General features: G+C 57.5%; 3 protein-coding genes across 3 annotated transcripts in view; 1 reads left to right on the top strand and 2 right to left on the bottom strand.

Moving 5' to 3' along the window:
- Positions 1 to 1,050: 1,050 nt before the first annotated feature.
- Positions 1,051 to 7,646, bottom strand: TMEM198 (transmembrane protein 198). Its single transcript, XM_006890263.1, has 5 exons — positions 7,295 to 7,646; positions 6,786 to 6,990; positions 2,815 to 3,390; positions 1,520 to 1,722; positions 1,051 to 1,188 (listed from the first exon to the last, which is right to left on the bottom strand). Exons 2-5 carry the CDS (start codon positions 6,949 to 6,951, stop codon positions 1,051 to 1,053), a joined length of 1,083 nt encoding a protein of 360 aa, XP_006890325.1. The 5' UTR covers positions 6,952 to 6,990; positions 7,295 to 7,646.
- A 498-nt stretch (positions 7,647 to 8,144) lies between these two features.
- On the top strand, positions 8,145 to 12,816 carry CHPF (chondroitin polymerizing factor). Its single transcript, XM_006890262.1, has 4 exons — positions 8,145 to 8,458; positions 9,930 to 10,503; positions 11,142 to 11,321; positions 11,557 to 12,816. Exons 1-4 carry the CDS (start codon positions 8,145 to 8,147, stop codon positions 12,814 to 12,816), a joined length of 2,328 nt encoding a protein of 775 aa, XP_006890324.1.
- A 1,347-nt stretch (positions 12,817 to 14,163) lies between these two features.
- Positions 14,164 to 16,742, bottom strand: part of ASIC4 (acid-sensing (proton-gated) ion channel family member 4) — a 26,769-nt gene continuing 24,190 nt past the window's right edge. The window contains 5 exon segments of the mRNA XM_006890261.1: positions 14,164 to 14,367; positions 14,452 to 14,556; positions 14,859 to 14,938; positions 15,022 to 15,113; positions 15,994 to 16,147. Coding sequence (XP_006890323.1) covers positions 14,254 to 14,367; positions 14,452 to 14,556; positions 14,859 to 14,938; positions 15,022 to 15,113; positions 15,994 to 16,147 — 545 coding nt within the window. The 3' untranslated portion in view covers positions 14,164 to 14,253.

The raw sequence follows: 16,742 nt of genomic DNA, 5'->3' as shown, positions 1-16,742 counted from the left end.
GCCCTGACAAGATGGGCAGAGGGTAAAGGCCAGCTCCTCCCCTGTGGGTGTCCAGGCTCTGTTGGGGAAGAGGGGAGCATTATTCCATGGCCCACGTGGAGCCATTCCTCTGCAGGGAACTAGGAAGACTGAAGCCAGCTGGGCGGTACCCCAACAGCTTGGAAGGAGAGGCCTTTACCCAGTGCAGGGGCAGGGTGGGGACGGTAGGAGAGCCAGCAGGGTGGGAGACAATAAACACGTACAGCCTCTGTCCCGCCTCTGTGTGATGTGAGAAGGCTGGGTTCAGAGCCCCTGCACCTGACACACAGGAGTCGGGGATGCTGGGCTCACATCCTGGTTCCCGGCAGTGGCAGCCGCCGAAGACCATTACTCCTGGCAGAGGCCATGCAGTTTGGCACATTTATAAAAGATGTAAAAGAGAGGAGGACAGGGGAGCAGGGGGCTGGGACAGAAGCATGAGGTGTCCAGGGTGGCATGACAGACACCAGACATGCACCGTGCGCTTGAACCCTCCAGCCCCCCTTCCCAGCCCAGGACCCTCCACCCCATCCCCTGCCTTCGGGGGCCGGTGGCTTTGCAGAGGACAGGCGACCCGGGGGAGGGGGCACCGCAGCCGGCCCCATTGACAAGGACGAGAACCCCCAGATGGAGAGTCTGGTTGAGGCAGGTGATGGTAGGGGAAGGCAGGCCGCCTCCATGCTGACATGCAGGAGGGTGGCCCTTGGCCCCAGCAGGTGAGAGACGGCGGGCTGGCCATGGAGAAGCCCTACCAATCAGAAAAAGGCCAGGGTCCCAGTGTGCCCTCCAGGCCGGCCCCATCCACACTTATGTCCACAGGCAACACACTCACAACCCTGAGCACACCCCAATGGGGCTCACACCTCACACCCCTTAGGTGCCCCCTGGGAGCTCGGGAGGGCGCTGTCTCCTCAGGCCTGAGGCTGGTGTTCTTCTCACAACCAGACCAAGGAGGGGACAGCCAGGGGCCACAGGGCTGGTCGGCAGAGCTGGTGACTGATGAGTCTGAGCAGATGGGGAGCATCTGTCCTGCTATACACGCACAGGGGGCCCTGCACAGGCTGTCAGCGGCCCCCGGGACCCGTACTCATAGTCTGCATCAGTGGGTGAAGACATGAAGGAGCTCAGGGAGCTTCCTGTCTGCCGGTCCCGGAAGCTCTGGATGTAACTCTGGGGGAGAAAGCACAACTGTGTGAGCCCCACCGCAGACCCTGCCTGTAATGCCAGCAGGCAGAGTCAGCCTGCCCCTGCACCCCACAAACCCAAGACCCCAGACAGCAGCAGATCCAGACCCCACCATATACCCAAAGTTCACTTCCCAAGGCTCCACCCCCCGCCCCATTTAAAACTCATACTCAGGACACCTCCCTAGTGTGAACCAGGCCCACCAGGCTCCTGGTATAGGGTGACAATGGGGTGCCAACCCTAGGCTACTTCTGGACAGTGACCAGCCCCTCAAAGAGGCCAGCCCGCCTTGGACAGAGCCCAACCAGCTGCTCACCGGGGAGAGGATGTCTCCGTTGAAGCGTTTGATGGGCACAGGTCTGCGCCGATAGGCAGGGTCAGGGGGTCCAGGCCGTGGAGGGGCCCGGGGACCTTTGGGGGGGGCCCGTGGAGGTCTCTTCTTGCGTCGCTTCTCCTTGCGTTCCTCCTGCTGCCGAATCCGCATCAGCTGCACACGTCGTCGCTGCCGGCTGATGACCACTTGAAGAGGACAGGGGGAACAGATGTTTCAGAGGCCTGCAGGCCTCATCTCCCCAGGCCACCATCTCTCTACCTGGGCTCCAAACTCCCTTTGTGCAGGCCTCCCCTCTTTTCCTGGATGCCTACATCCCAGATGGTACTCCCTGCACTTGACCCTGTCTTTGAAACACTTTATGGAAGATCCCAGGACCCCCGGCACCTCCTCTAGCTATTACCCCTTTTCCAGGTAACTCACCTGGACCAGTTCATCCCTCGACTCATCCACTAGAGCTCTTCCCTTACTGGGTTCCCCCTCCTGTTTGCCACCTCTAATCCTTTCTATGCAGTAGCGGAAGTGAGAAGCTAAACAGGACTCTTTCCTCCTCTGCTTTAAACCCTCTGATGGCTTCTCAGTGCCTTTCCAATAAACCCCAGAGTCCTCGTCCTGGCCTAGGGGAACCAGACGATAAGCCTGCCTCCTGTCCGTCACATACTACCCTCCATCCCTACGACCTCAGGCAAGGCAACCCGTTCCTTTCTCAGGACCCCCGCCCTTGTCATGCCCTCTTCGTTTGCACGGCTGAGTCCTTATCCTTGAGATCCCTGCTTAAAAGTCCCTCCTGAAGGTGCCCTCCACTGACCACCCTACCGGTAATAGGTCACTCTTTCCCCCTATTCTGTGCCTCTTTCATGTCACTCCACACAATGGGAATTGTCCCATTTGTTTCCATGGCTGTACTGTTTATATGTGCTCACATACATCAGCAGTATTAATATGCACACGCGCTTGCACACACACACACACACACACACACACACACACACACGCTGTTGTTGTCATGTCCTGTCAAACATATACATGTTTACATGTCTGTCTTCTCCCCAAGTCCCAATCCATCAGGACAGGAGTCTTGGGTGTTTTATCTGCTGGGTCCCTGGTGCCTGCATAGGGGTCAGCCCAGAGCCTGAGGGCTATTTGTTGTCCTGGCTTTGCAGGTCCTGAGGGAGTCAGCTGTCTGACCCCACTGAGGCCTCTGTCCCCTGAGTTAGCTGCCTGACCCCACTGAGGCCTCTGTCCCCCTGTGGTCCCAGCCCCGGCCTGTGCCCTCTCACCTTCTGTGTGGGAGTCCCTTTCGGTTGTCACCCTCCACTGCACCAGGATGCCCATCAGGCTGAGCAGAGGCCAGAGTGCCAGCAGGACCCAGCTCCGCCAGCAGAGTGGGGGTACCGGGGCGGCCCTCAGCCGCTCCACGGCGTAGCGCCCCAGCAGCAGCAGCTCGGCGAAGTAGTCGGCAGCAGTGGCGATGAGTGCAGCACCAGTGACGGCCGTGGCCAGGGTGGTGAGCGGGCGAGGCCAGCGCAGCGTGAGCAGGGCACAGAGCAGGCCGCCTCCCAGCAGCAGCCCCAGCGGGCCCCACACGGAGCCCGGCTGGTAGTACGGGGCGGAGCCCAGCAGGGCGGCAGCGGCGAGCAGCAGGCCCAGCAGCAGCCCCACCAAGAAGAGGCCCACGCTGCGCACCAGCATGGCCACCAGCCCGCAGAGCAGCCCGATGCCCAGCGCGATGCCCGCGCTCGCCCCCGCGCTCAGCTGCGTCTCCAGCACCCGCTCTCGGTAGCACAGCAGGAAGATGACCACCGAGCCAAACAGCAAACCCGTGAGGAAGAGCACGGCCTTGAAGCAGCGGTAACCTAGAGGGGAACAGGGGCTAGTGAAGGCCGATGTGCAGACACCAGGCCAGAGGGAGGAGATGGGGGAATCAAGAGGCAAGGAAGCCAAGGTCAGAAAAGTGAGGGTCATCGTAGTCATGGGGGCGTCAGTGTTGGGGCACTGACTTAAGAGATGAGCAAAATGAGGCAATGGGAAAAGAGCCATTAGGAGGACTGGGGTCTTTCATGGGGCAGAGAGAAATCACTGAAGCCAAAAGTAAAAGGTGATAGGGTCCTTGGGGTCTTTGGGGTCATACAGATCAGAGAGATAAGCTGTTGGAGTAGTGGAAGGATCAGCATTGGAATCTTTGGGGAGAGAATTCAGAGATTAAGTGTGTGGACAGTCGTAGGGGTTCAGAGAGATGGAGTCATTGGAAGGTTCGAGAAAAGGGCAAGAGTCCAGTTACAATGTGGGTATTATGATTAGTCTGTGAATGGTTGTCTGGAAAACCATTTTGCTCTGTAAACTTTCATTCAAAACACAATAAAAAATTAAATACAAATAATATTTCTAAGAAGAACGAGAACAGAGAAGCAAGGTTCTTGGGGAGGAGTTCTGACAGATGAGGTCTCTGAAGGCCAGAAGGATGGACAGAGGTGAACTCATTCAGAGTAGTCAGGGGGTTCTGAGAGGAGAACATGAGGCCAGAGAAATGGGGACATAAGAGACATGGTGGGAGAGTGGAGGTCAGACAGTGGGGTCACAGAGATCAGAGAGTTGGGAATAAACAGAGACTGGGGATAGAAGTAATAGAGGGGGAATGAAGGATGGCTGGGAATGATGGGGGAAGGTTTAGAGAGCCATCTGGTGGCCTAGTAGGTAAGGAGTTGTGCTGCCAACCCAAAGGCAGGTGGTTCGAATCCAAGAGCTGCTCCATGGAGAAAGATGGACAGTCTCCTTTCATGTGATTTCTGAGTTTTTAGACTCTGAAAACGATCTGGGGGGTCAGCTATGAGTCCATTCTGATTTGACAGCAACGAGAGTGAGAGGCTTACAAGAGGTCATGGGGAGTCAAGGGAATTATGAGAAAAAGTCCACTAGAGAAAATGGTGGTTATGGAGTTTAAAAAAAAATTTAAAAAGGAAGTTATAGGACAAATGGTGTCAGTACCTGTAAGGTGATGGAGGTGTGGATGCTGAGACACTGGGAAGATGGAAATTACATACAGATGGTATGTCAGAGAGAGCCAACAATAAAGGTCATAAAGATGAAAATCAGTTCCAGAAATGAGGGAAAGGATCAGGGTCCAGCAGACCCTGATCTGTAAAAGTGTAGGGTGTAAACAACAACTCCGAGTCCTCCAGGAGACCTGGGGCATGGAGCAGGGAGAGGGACTGAGAGGCTGCACAGAGCGCCATGCAGAGGGAGTGGGTACAGACATATGAAGAGGAAGGGGTGATGTGATACAGATGCCATCGGGGCCCAAAACACATCCCAAAGCCTTAGGGGAACATATTCCCACCCACCCTGCAGTTGTTCAGCCCAGAGTTTGGAGGTGGAAGCAGGGGGGCCATCTGGCTTCCATTCCTGCCTCCTCAACCATTCTGGGTGGTGGGATCAGTGGAGGCTGAAAAGCACAAGTTTTGTGCCACCTCTGCACAGTCTGAAGCCCAAAACTCCCTCTCTCCTTTATCTCCTTTGCCCGCAATGCTCTTAGAAGCCCCTAATTTGGGTCTTTATCCCATAGTGAGCTTTGGTGACCTAGTGAGTAGGTTGTGCTACCAACACAAAGGCAGACAGTATGAATCCATCAGCTACCCCATGGAAAAAGATGGGGAAATCTCCTCCTGAGCCATTTACAGCCTCTAAAAACCAGATGGACAGTCTGTCAACAATGAGTCAGTTCCAACCTGAGAGCAATACATTGGAGGTCTGGTGGCCTAGTGGGCAAGGAAGGCACCACCAACCCAAAGGTCCCAGCTGCTCCTCAAGAGAAACATGGGCAACCTCATGCTATTTACAGCCACTGAAAACCCACTGGAGGATCAGCTATGAGTCAGTTCAGACTTGAAGGCAGTAAGTGTTTGAGTATTCCAGAGAATTCACGCCCCTAATGTAGCATCACTGGGAGCTTACTCCAAACTGTCTCTATCCTTTATGGGACCTTTGTGTAAATTTTAAAACAGTAAGCCTACTTTTAGGTTCAAGACTCCCTATGCTAAGGTCAAGTTTAGCAAGTGGAGTGCGGGCTGACTGCTGGACTCCTCTGGCTTATTCAGTTAAGCACTCATGCAGCTCACTCCCTGTACAACTATCCACCACAGCTCTGATGAGTGGTGCCTGCTTTGTAGGCGAACTCTGTTTGTATGACTATCATCAAGCCCACTCTAATATGTATCACAGATGTGAATATGCTCGGCATTTTCCCCCTATCAGACAGCAATCCTTGTTGCAAAGGCCTATGTTTATTCATCCTACTAAATGTTTTCAGTGCCTGCCTAGTTCAGTGACGCAAACACTATTATGTTCTCCATAGTCAAACTCAAACTCATCGTTGTCATGTTGGGATGATTCATACCTGTCCCTCCAGTGGGTTTTCCAAGGCTATAAATTGCATAGACAGAGATAGCTCATCTTTCGCCTGACGAGCAGTTGGTGGATTCAAACTACCAAAGAGATGTGACCTTTGGGTTAGCAGCACATGACTCCCTATGGACCATATCATCAGGGCTCTCCATTTACTGAATGCTGGTTCATTTTCACAACAACCTTATATGGTACAAATATCATTGTTCTCACTGTTCAGGTAAGAAGACAGAGGCCCAGGAGATTGAGGTTAATGTACCCAAGGCATCACAATAAGTTTCAAAGCTAGTTTCAAACTCAAGTCTACTGAAATGACTTGTGTTTTCTAAAATCTAGAGTCTGTTTGATCAAAAGTCTAAAGTCTACTTGATCTATCAGGAATAAAAATGGGCAGTCTCCTTATGTGCAATTGCTAGTGTCTGAAAACCCACTGGAGGGTCAGTTCAATCAGTTTTAGGGTTGCTTTAAAAAAAAACTGACCTATTAGCATGTGTGGAGTGAAGAAAGGAAAATACTCATAGTAGTGGTGGTCCAAAAGAAATTGGAACTCAGTCCCACATGGATAAATATTGTATAAAACCATTATTGTAGAATGAGTATAAGGATCCAAAAGGGGTAGGAGAGGCTGGAAGCAGAGGGATGAGGATGTGCATGGAGAGGGGGGATTAATCATGAGGTTGTACAACTTGATTGGGGGGGGGTGAGGGAAATGGAAAGAATTTGTTCTCGAAAACAATGTATTCGAATTCTGTAAATAAACGAGTAGGGAAAAAATTGGAGTGCCCAGAAAAATAATTCAGGGAAGCATTGGGGAGCCCAGATAAGGGATTGGGGGCAGGGGGTGTCTCACCAAAGAAGCAGTAGATGACTCCAAAGAGACAGCACATGATGCAGACGAGGGCTGGGAGCGCCTGGTACCTGCGCTCCAGAGGCTGTTCACAGGGTGCCCCCCAGAAGGCGTCATCTGGCTCAGGGGGCAGCAGCTGGAACCGGAGCGTGGCCATAGTACCCGACATAGTGCTGGGAATGGAGGGGAATCACCCTCCCAAGTCAGCCTGACAGAGAGGAAGTTGAGGTCAAGGAGGCGTCTTGGATCTCCACTGAGATAAGGGTCTGAGTGGAAGTGGGAGAACTTAACAAGGATACAGTGGACAAAGGAGTGCCCACATCATGCAACTCTGGAGGCATCATCCCTGTCAAAAGACAAAGGTGGACAGAAAAGCTGGCTAGAGAAGACTGAGTAAAGAAGTTTAAAAGGGGGAACGGAGTGAGAGTGGGGGAGATGAGGGCAGTGGGCAACCAGCGAGGAGGCGGCTGGGACACTCGTGGGCGGCCAGGTCTGGCATTGTCAAGATCTACCTGGGCTGGAGGTGACCTGAGCTTCTGAGCTGAAGAGGCAGTGCAGGGACCGGCTGGTCTGGGGGTGCAGGGCACCCGAGGGCCCAAGTGACTGGGGTCCGGGAAAAGTCCACCGTGAGGGGATGGGGGCTGCTGGGCCAGAGGAACCTGTCTCTGCGCGGCGGCGTCGCGGCTGAGCATCCGACTCCGGCTGACACTCCAGTGCCGCGTGTTCCGGAGGCCCAGGCTTTCGGGGCAGGGAAAGGAGCAGGAGCTGGTGCTCGGGCCGCCCCGGAGCCGCGGCCCCATGCCCTGAGCCCGCCCGCGGCCTTTGGTGCTGATGGACAGCTCCGGCCTCTGCTCCTGACGTCACCCAGAGCGCACCATTCACGCAGGGACGGGCTGCCTCTGACGTCACCCGGGACGCACCAACCACGCGGGGGGAGGCAGGAGACCCCGCCCCCGACGTTTCCCTCTCCCGCACTGAGGAGGGGGCACTTCCGGGGGTCCTTCCCCTTTAACCTCCGCCCCCTCCGCCTCCCTCCCGAGTAGCCGCAGCCCGAGACCCCACCCCGGGGGCGGAGCTCGCGCCTTGACACGTCGGACAGCGGCGGTGGCGGCGGAGGCTGGGCCGCTGAGCGCCGGGCCGCTCGGGCGGAGAACCGCAACTGGAGGGGGACCGGGGCGCGCGGCGCCTTCCACCCGGCTCGGGCCGCGGGCTCCGCTTGGCGGGGAGGGAGCGGGCCCGCCCGCTGGGTCCGGGGCCCCCCGGATCCGCCCCCTCCCCGGGCCCGCCCCCCTCGGAGCCTCCCTCGGTTGCTCGGGGGCTGCGCTGGCGCCGGGGCCGGGAACCCGCGGTGGTCCGTGCGCCATGCGGGCGTCGCTGCTGCTGTCGGTGCTGCGGCCGGCGGGGCCCGTGGCCGTGGGCATCTCCCTGGGCTTCACTCTGAGCCTGCTCAGCGTCACCTGGGTGGAGGAGCCGTGCGGCCCTGGGCCGCCCCAGCCCGGGGACGCTGAGCTGCCGCCGCGCGGCAACACCAACGCGGCGCGCCGACCCAATTCGGTGCAGCCTGGAGCGGAGCGCGAGAAGCCCGGGGCCGGCGCGGCCGCCGGGGAGAACTGGGAGCCGCGTGTCTTGCCCTACCGCCCCGCACAGCCCGGCCAGGCTGCCAAAAAGGCCGTCAGGTAGGGGACCACCCGCCCGGCCCGCCTCCCTGAGCGCAGGACCGGTAGCGCCCCGAGGCCACCGGGGGCCGGGTCAGGCTCCGGAAGGAAGGGACTGCTCGGCCAGGAAGTCTTTGGGCTCGAATAACTTCCGATGCTCTTGCTTCCCCTGGAGCTGCGGTCCCCATCTGAGGCCCCTTCGGGGCCCTGGCCCGGGCTGGGCTGAAATTGCCCACCTCTGCCCTTAAATGTGCTCTACCTCCAAAGATCCTCTTAGCTCTGTGGCTGGGCTCTTGTGCTCCAGAAATGAATGATCTATAGGGTGGATGTGCACACAGAGAAAGAAAAACTTACGATTTACTCATAGGGCTTTTTCCTGGGTAGATTACACGGACCACCTTAGGAGGAAGGTGTTGGGAGGAAGGGAGTATTCATTCCATTAATGCTTCCCTGATGGGTTGAAGTAATTTCTCCTTAGTAACAGTGGGTTGTAGAAGGAGTCTTCTGTGCGATTCACAGCCCCTGAAAACCGGCTAAAGGGTCAGCTATGGATCGATTCCGACTCCAGGGCACATAACATCACCATTGGGTTCAAATTCCAGTTCTTCAATTTAGGTTCTGGCATTATGGCAGGTAAATTACTGGAACCCCTGAGCCCCAGCCTGCCCCTTCCCCAAATACAATACTATATGTTCCTTTAGATTATCTCCTTAGTGCATTTCTAGTATAATGACCTTTACAGAGAAGATGATATGCATAGCATATGGAATAGATAGTATGACTCGTAGTTAGTTCAGCTGTCTTTTAAATGTGGCCAGGGTGCTCCTTGAAGACGAGGATGGCAAATCTTCGTCTCACATACTCTGGGTGTGTTATTAGGAGAGGCTCTTCCTTGGAAAGGGACATCATACTTGGAGGGTCACTGAATGAGAGGAAGACCCTCAGGGAGATGGATTGACAGTGACTGCAGCAGTGGGCTCAAGTGTATCATTGATGGTGAGGACGGCAGGGTTCGGATCTGTGGGTCACACGTTCGCAGTGGGTCATGTTTGACTCAAGGGCACCTAACGACCACTGAAACCCAGATAATCAGTGAACTAACATGCTCGAGGATGCAGAACCACCGCTTAGTGAAGCCAGGCATTAAACCCACATCACCTAGCTCCTAACTTCATGAATGTTTCCCTACTCCAAATGCCGCACGCTGCCAGAGTCCACCCCCCCTCATGGCAGCCCTTATCGGGTATCTGAGGGTCAGTGTTGTTGTTAGGCTCTCTCTAGTCCACTGCAATTCACAGTAACTCTATGAACAACATATTGAAACTCTGGCCTATCTTAAATAAGGCTAATATTTTCCTTAAATCTTATGACTCTACTGATAGATAAGGAGACAGACCCAGCAAAGACATAACCTGCCTCTGCTGGGACCCTGGTGACAGCCTCCTGTCGGCCCTGCTGCTTTTTCATAACCTCATGCCGTCTCCTTTCCCAGGACCCGCTACATCAGCACGGAGCTGGGCATCAGGCAGAGGCTGTTGGTGGCCGTGCTCACCTCACAGGCCACGTTGCCCACGCTGGGCGTGGCTGTGAACCGAACGCTGGGACACCGGCTCGAGCGGGTGGTGTTCCTGACAGGCACACGGGGCCGCCGCGCACCCCCAGGCATGGCCGTGGTGACCCTGGGTGAGGAGCGGCCCATCGGGCACCTACACCTGGCCCTCCGGCACCTGCTGGATCAGTACGGCGATGACTTTGACTGGTTCTTCCTGGTGCCCGACACCACCTACACCGAAGCTCACGGACTGGCGCGCCTGGCTGGCCGCCTCAGCCTGGCTGGCTCTGCCCACCTCTACCTGGGCCGGCCCCAGGACTTCATCGGTGGGGAGCCCACCCCAGGCCGCTACTGCCACGGTGGCTTTGGGGTGCTGCTATCACGAACGCTGCTGCAGCAGCTGCGCCCACACCTGGAGGGCTGCCGAAACGACATCGTCAGTGCCCACCCAGATGAATGGCTGGGACGCTGCATCCTTGATGCCACCGGTGTGGGCTGCACCGGAGACCACGAGGTGGGAAAAGAGGTGGCCCCGTTGGTGCCTTCTCATTCATATTCCCCCCCTTGCGAGCCAGCATGGAGCTACAGGCTAGTTCTGTCATCTCCTACCTCTGTGATCAGGTCGCCTCTCATCCATGCCACAGGAATGAATTCTTGCTTGTGGCTGTTAAAAAGATTAGAGAGGAAAAGGGGACCTTTTAGTAAGAGTAAAAGGGGCCTGGTGGTGCAGCACTTAAGTGCTCTGCTGCTAATAGTTAAGGTTGGCCATTGAAACCTACTCAGAGGCTCCACAGGAGAACAGATCTCCAAGTCTGTTCCCATAAAGATTTACAGCCTAGAAAATGCAATGAGGCAATTCTAATATGTCACATGGAGTCACTGTAAGTAGAAATTGACTCTGACAGCTAGTACAGCAACATTTTAGTTGTCAGCTTAGCTGATTTCTTTACGCTTCCAGACAGCTCTGTGAGATAGGTGAAATCATGCCCATTCCACAGATGAGCTAGCAGAGGCTTGCTTAGGCTCGCCCATTCCCAGAGCATGCTGTCTCCTAAGTCCGCAGCAGTTTGAGGAGATGAGGTGTTCACTGAGAGGCAAGGAGGAAGCAGGACCTGTGGGCCTTCCCACACGGGACTCCGCTCTTCTTCCCAGGGTGTGCACTACAGCTATCTGGAGCTGAGCCCCGGGAAGCCAGTGCAGGAGGGAGACCCTCGTTTCCGCAGCACTCTGACAGCCCACCCTGTGCGCGACCCCGTACACATGTACCAGCTGCACAAGGCTTTCGCCCGAGCTGAGCTGGAGCGCACATACCAGGAGATACAGGAGTTGCAGGTACAGCCTGGGCTGGGGTCAGGCCGGGCCTGAGAGGTGCAGACCTGCTCTCCACGGAGCACCTCTTTTAACTCAGGCCTCCTTCATCTGGGGTAATAACAAGGGGGAGGCCTGGGAGGGGAGAGGAGCCTTCTTGGCTGGCACCCGCTTCCTGCCCAGCCTTCCTTCCAGCTGTGGGCCGTGGGCCGGCCCCTGCAGCCTCTGCCTTGCTGACGCTCTCGTTTCTCTGACCCAGTGGGAGATCCAGAACACCAGCCGCCTGGCAGCTGATGGCGAGCGGGCAGCCGCGTGGCCCGTGGGCATCCCCGCCCCATCCCGCCCAGCCTCCCGCTTTGAGGTGCTGCGCTGGGAGTACTTCACCGAGCAGCATGCTTTCTCCTGCGCCGATGGCTCACCCCGCTGCCCGCTGCGCGGTGCTGACCGAGCCGACGTGGCTGACGTTCTCGGGGCTGCCCTGGAGGAGCTCAACCGCCGCTACCACCCGGCCCTGCGGCTCCAGAAGCAGCAGCTGGTCAACGGCTACCGGCGCTTTGACCCGGCCCGGGGCATGGAGTACACACTGGACCTGCAGCTGGAGGCACTGACCCCCCAGGGCGGTCGCTGGCCCCTCACCCACCGGGTCCAGCTGCTGCGGCCACTGAGCCGCGTGGAAATCCTCCCTGTGCCCTATGTCACCGAGGCTTCGCGTCTAACCGTGCTGCTGCCTCTGGCCGCGGCCGAGCGGGACCTGGCCCCCGGCTTCCTGGAGGCCTTCGCCACGGCGGCGCTGGAGCCCGGAGACGCGGCCGCGGCGCTGACGCTGCTGCTGCTGTACGAGCCTCGCCAGGCGCAGCGGGCTGCGCACGCCGACGTCTTCGCGCCCGTCAAAGCCCACGTGGCCGAGCTGGAGCGGCGCTTCCCCGGCGCGCGGGTGCCCTGGCTCAGCGTGCAGACGGCGGTGCCCGCGCCGCTGCGCCTCATGGACCTGCTCTCCAAGAAGCACCCACTGGACACGCTCTTCCTGCTGGCCGGGCCTGACACGGTGCTCACCCCCGACTTCCTGAACCGCTGCCGCATGCACGCCATCTCCGGCTGGCAGGCCTTCTTCCCCATGCACTTCCAGGCCTTCCACCCGGCCGTGGCCCCGCCGCAGGGCCCGGGGCCGCCCGAGTTGGGCCGGGACACAGGCCGCTTCGACCGCCAGGCGGCCAGCGAGGCCTGCTTCTACAACTCTGACTACGTGGCGGCCCGCGGGCGGCTGGCCGCCGCCACCGAGCAGGAGGAGGAGCTGCTGGAGGGCCTGGACGTGTACGAGCTGTTCCTGCGCTTCTCGGGTCTGCACGTGCTGCGCGCGGTGGAGCCGGCGCTGCTGCAGCGCTACCGGGCACAGGCGTGCAGCGCGCGGCTCAGCGAGGACCTGTACCACCGCTGCCGTCAGAGCGCGCTCGAGGGCCTGGGCTCCCGCACGCAGCTCGCCATGCTGCTCTTTGAGCAGGAACAGGGCAACAGCACCTGAGCTGCCGGGGGCTGCCCCGCCCCGCCCCAACAAACCGGACAGGGCTGGCCACTGACCCCCTCTGGCTCCGTGGGTCCCCAGGCTCAGGACAAGTCCTGCGGAGGAGCCCCCAGCCAGCCCTCCCTGCCCCAGCCGACCTCCTATCCCCTCGACGCTGCTGATTTGGGCTGTGGCCTCTGTACTTAGGACGCCAGTCCGCCTCCGGGTCACCTGGGGGCTGGGCTGCAGATGAGATTTGGGGGGAGGGAAAGCGTAGAGAAGAGGTTGGGGCCACCTCCAGCTTCTTTCCGAGCCCCTGATGAAGCTCCCTGCCTTGAATAAATTGGCTGAGTGTGGAATCGTGATTCTGCGTTTGTGGACAGTAACCGAGGGGATGGTGAGAGCTGACCCTGGGTGGCACAAATGGATTGTACTCTGCTGCTAATGAAAAGGTCAGTGGATCGAACCCAGTTAGCAGCAATTCCTTGAGTACCTGCTGAGCTGCCTCCCTAAAAATTCTAGCCAGGAGCACCTAGTTTTAATGAAGGCCCATGAGTCTGAACAGATCTGGGGTAACAGGTTTAGAGTTTTGGTTCTGGGGTGAAGAGGGGCTAGGAGGGAGGTGCTTTGGCCCCTCCTGGGCCTGATTTCCTCTCATGGGGAGTCATGTGTCTGCCCAGCTGGCCAGGCCCCAGCATGTGCTCAGTCACACACACACACACACACAGAGAATTCTTTATGCTGCTTTATTCCCAATTTCATCAGCACTTTACAAAACCAGATCCGAGGGAGGGATGCCTGAGAAGGCTCCCTTCCCCACCCCCAAGCTCAGCCAGGGTCTGAGGGTCTTCCCACCTGCTCTCCATTTTGAGGGCCACTGGTGTGGGTGCAGGGGGAACTAGGAGCTGGGCCAGGCCTGCTGGGCCATCCCCTCCCCCTGCCAGGAGAGGAGCTGGGCCCTGGGAGGGGCAGGAAGCAGGGTGGCTCAGCGCCCCTGAGACCTAGTGGCTCCCCCTCTCCTGCTGATACTCAGGATAGGACCCTGGCTGTCCTTGAATCACCCCTCCCTACAGTCCCACCCAGCCTTCTATATCTGTATTCCACCCCCACCCTGAATATATACAAATGTACAGAGGGTCCCACCCTACTGGAGAGGACTCCTACCTCTCCCTCCACTCCTCCCATTCCCTCCACAGGGCCCCAGGTCTGATTACCAGCCCTCCCTGGGGCACCCACCTGGGGTGGTGGGTGCAGACAAGAAAGACCCTTGTGCAAAGCGGCCTGGCACTGGGGGTGGTGAGAACAAGAAATATGTCCCACCCCCACACTGGGCATCTCCCCCCTCTCCCACAGCCTTGAGCTGTCCCTAGGCCTCTAGGTCCCAGGAGTAAGGGAATAGGGGGGGTCTGGGGATGGACCCCAGCCAGATTCCTGGGTCCTTTAAGACACAGCACCATCCTAGCAAGCAAAGTCTTCAAAGAGGCCTCCTGGAGGGCCATGGGGGTGGTGGTGGTTGGGGAGCAGGCTGCTGGCTCCCCCACCCTCAGCGCGGCCTCGGCTTGGGCAGGGACTCTGCCAAGAGAAACAAGTCTGAGCTCCAGAGGGGCGCCTGGGCTCACTCAGAGGACAGTGTCCCCTAGACTGGCCTCTCCTCACCTGATCCTTCAGCTCCTGCAGCCCCAAGGTGGAGATGCCCCCAGTGGAGGTCCGAAGAGGGGTCTTGGGACGACGCCACACCCGTTTTATTCGGTCCCAGGACACCTGGGAGTTCAAGGGGGCTGGCAAGGGGCTCAGGACACTTGATATAGAAAGGAGGACCTTCCTGGCCCCACTTACACCAGCCAACCAGTAGATACCCACCGGACTCCCCCATCGCCCAATCCTGCTGCTTCCCAGACTCCTCCAAGCCCTTGGGCCTTGGAATGAGAGTGAAGGGGGCCCAGGTCACCAGAGCAAAGAACCTGAATTTGATTTCCTGAGCAGACCCCTACAGTGTCTCCCAGAGGCCTCCTCCACTCACCCTGCCTCCAGCTGGGAGCCCCCATCACACCTCCCACTCTTGCCTCATAGATGTAGTCGAGGATCTCCAGCAGTGTGAGGATGCTGGCCCCGATGAAAAGGCCCATTTGTCCCCCGAGGTCACCTGAGAGCAGGAGATCAGGGTCAGAGGGAGGAGGCTGGCTCACCCACTCCTGGGTGGAGTCGGGGGCAGGGGACAGGTCTCACCCAGCAGGGCTGAGAGCCCATAAGCTGCTTTCTGCTCCATGGCCTCGGAGGTCAGGGCTTCAAAAAAGACATCTAACACCAGGAAGTTCTCCCTGTGGAGACCAGAAGCAGGTATCCATGGACTTTCCCGTACAAGGTAGCCTTGGGCGTGCCAGCTCCAGCAGAACCTGGTCTGAGACCCCATCCACCAGGAAGCTGGCGGCCACAACCTCAGGTTCTCGGAGGCTGAGTGGAGGTGGGCCTAGACTCACATTCTCCTCAGATTTCCCATCAAAGCAGAGGACACAGGAGACTGAAATAAAACTCCTGGGCCTTAAGTTAATGCTGTTCATTTTGCCTCACTCCATGTCTCCTAAGAACCTTCAGTGGCTCCTAAGAACCTTCAATGGCTCCCGACTGTCCAACAATCTGCTCCAAAGTTCCACATCCAGACATTCAAGGCTGCCTGTGACAGGCTCCATTGCTCCTTATGATCCAAACTGTTTTACGGCCCTTTGCTCAGGCAGATCTCCGAGTCTACTTTTGTCTCCTCCCCTCCCAGATCCAAACCTGGGGTCCTCAGCTCATTGCCCTCATGTGAGCTCTGGAGTCTTGGAATTCGTTCCGCACTAAGAGATAGGGGCTCATTTACAAAGTGTGTCTTGGGTTTGGGTCCTAATCATGTATCCACAGGACCCAGGCAGCCCCAGGTGCCACCCTGTTCCACTCACATCCCATTCACTCCCTTGGCCCAGCACCAATGTCACTGGTCTCCCTGCATGTGCAGGGTGCTGTCGGGGCTCAGAGGAAAGGCTTCTTCTGGATGAGGAAGGGCTTCTCCAGACGTGGAGAGCCGGATGTGACACAAAAGATGAGTAAGGTCAGTTGGAGGAAAGGGCGAAAGGCATTCTTTCCCAGAAGACTCATTATGAGCAAAAAGGCGCAGCCCTCCCCGTCTCCACCACATGCAAACCTGTGCGCGCGTGCGCATACCGGATATAGGTCTCGTTGCGGTTGTACTTCCTCGCCAGGTATCGGGCTGAGCCCCTGTTGGGAATCTTAACCATGGAGATTTCTTTCCCGTAGCGGGTCAGGTTGCAGGGGGTAGGGCAGAAACATGGGCCCTCAGAGCCCCCACCCAGGGAATCTGCAACAGAGAAGCACCAACTGCAGTGTGGGGAGGGAGGGTCGAGGTACACCAGCTGCAGGAAAGAGGCACAGCTGCCCAGAGGCTAGCAAGTCTACACGGAGGGCCTCTACTGGTCAGCCTGGATGCTGACCCTAGAGGCTGGCGAGGGGCCCTACCTGGACCAGCTTCAAATTATCCAAGAAAAGCCAAATATAAGCAGAAGGACCCAGCACCCTCATATGGGCTTATTTTTCTGCCCTTCAGTCTCCTGGGGGTAGGGAGGTTTCTTGTGGCTCAGAGAGAGGGAAGAGCCCATCCATCAGAGCCCCTAAATGTGGATTCAGACGCACAAGGAGGCCTGGATAGAAGCTTGGATGGATGGATGGATGGATGGATGGATGGATGGATGGATGGACAGATGGATAATACAAGGATAGAAGGATGGTTGGATGGTTGTTGAATGGATATAAGGATAAATGGATGGATGGTAGATTAATGGATGGTGGATGGATGGATGGTGGATGGATGGATGGATGGATGGTGGATGGATGGTGGATGGATGGTGGATGGATGGATGGATGGATGGTGGATGGATGGATGGATGGATGGATGG

Source organism: Elephantulus edwardii, unplaced genomic scaffold, assembly GCF_000299155.1.
Source record: "Elephantulus edwardii isolate Elephantulus edwardi_28Jun2011 unplaced genomic scaffold, EleEdw1.0 scaffold00087, whole genome shotgun sequence".
Taxonomy (NCBI): Eukaryota; Metazoa; Chordata; class Mammalia; order Macroscelidea; family Macroscelididae; genus Elephantulus; species Elephantulus edwardii.
This window is presented reverse-complemented; position numbering and strand designations above follow the sequence as displayed.

Bases quoted from the DNA above. Each gene is read 5' to 3' on its own strand.
- TMEM198 (XM_006890263.1), bottom strand. From the start codon at position 6,951: ATGTCGGGTACTATGGCCACGCTCCGGTTCCAGCTGCTGCCCCCTGAG. The intron at 3,391-6,785 runs GTGAGACACCCC...GTTCCCCTCTAG, and splicing joins AGTCATCTACTGCTTCTTTG to GTTACCGCTGCTTCAAGGCC. The intron at 1,189-1,519 runs GTGAGCAGCTGG...TTTCTCCCCCAG, and splicing joins ACGGAGACATCCTCTCCCCG to AGTTACATCCAGAGCTTCCG.
- CHPF (XM_006890262.1), top strand. From the start codon at position 8,145: ATGCGGGCGTCGCTGCTGCTGTCGGTGCTGCGGCCGGCGGGGCCCGTG. The intron at 10,504-11,141 runs GTGGGAAAAGAG...TCTTCTTCCCAG, and splicing joins GCTGCACCGGAGACCACGAG to GGTGTGCACTACAGCTATCT. The intron at 11,322-11,556 runs GTACAGCCTGGG...TCTCTGACCCAG, and splicing joins AGGAGATACAGGAGTTGCAG to TGGGAGATCCAGAACACCAG.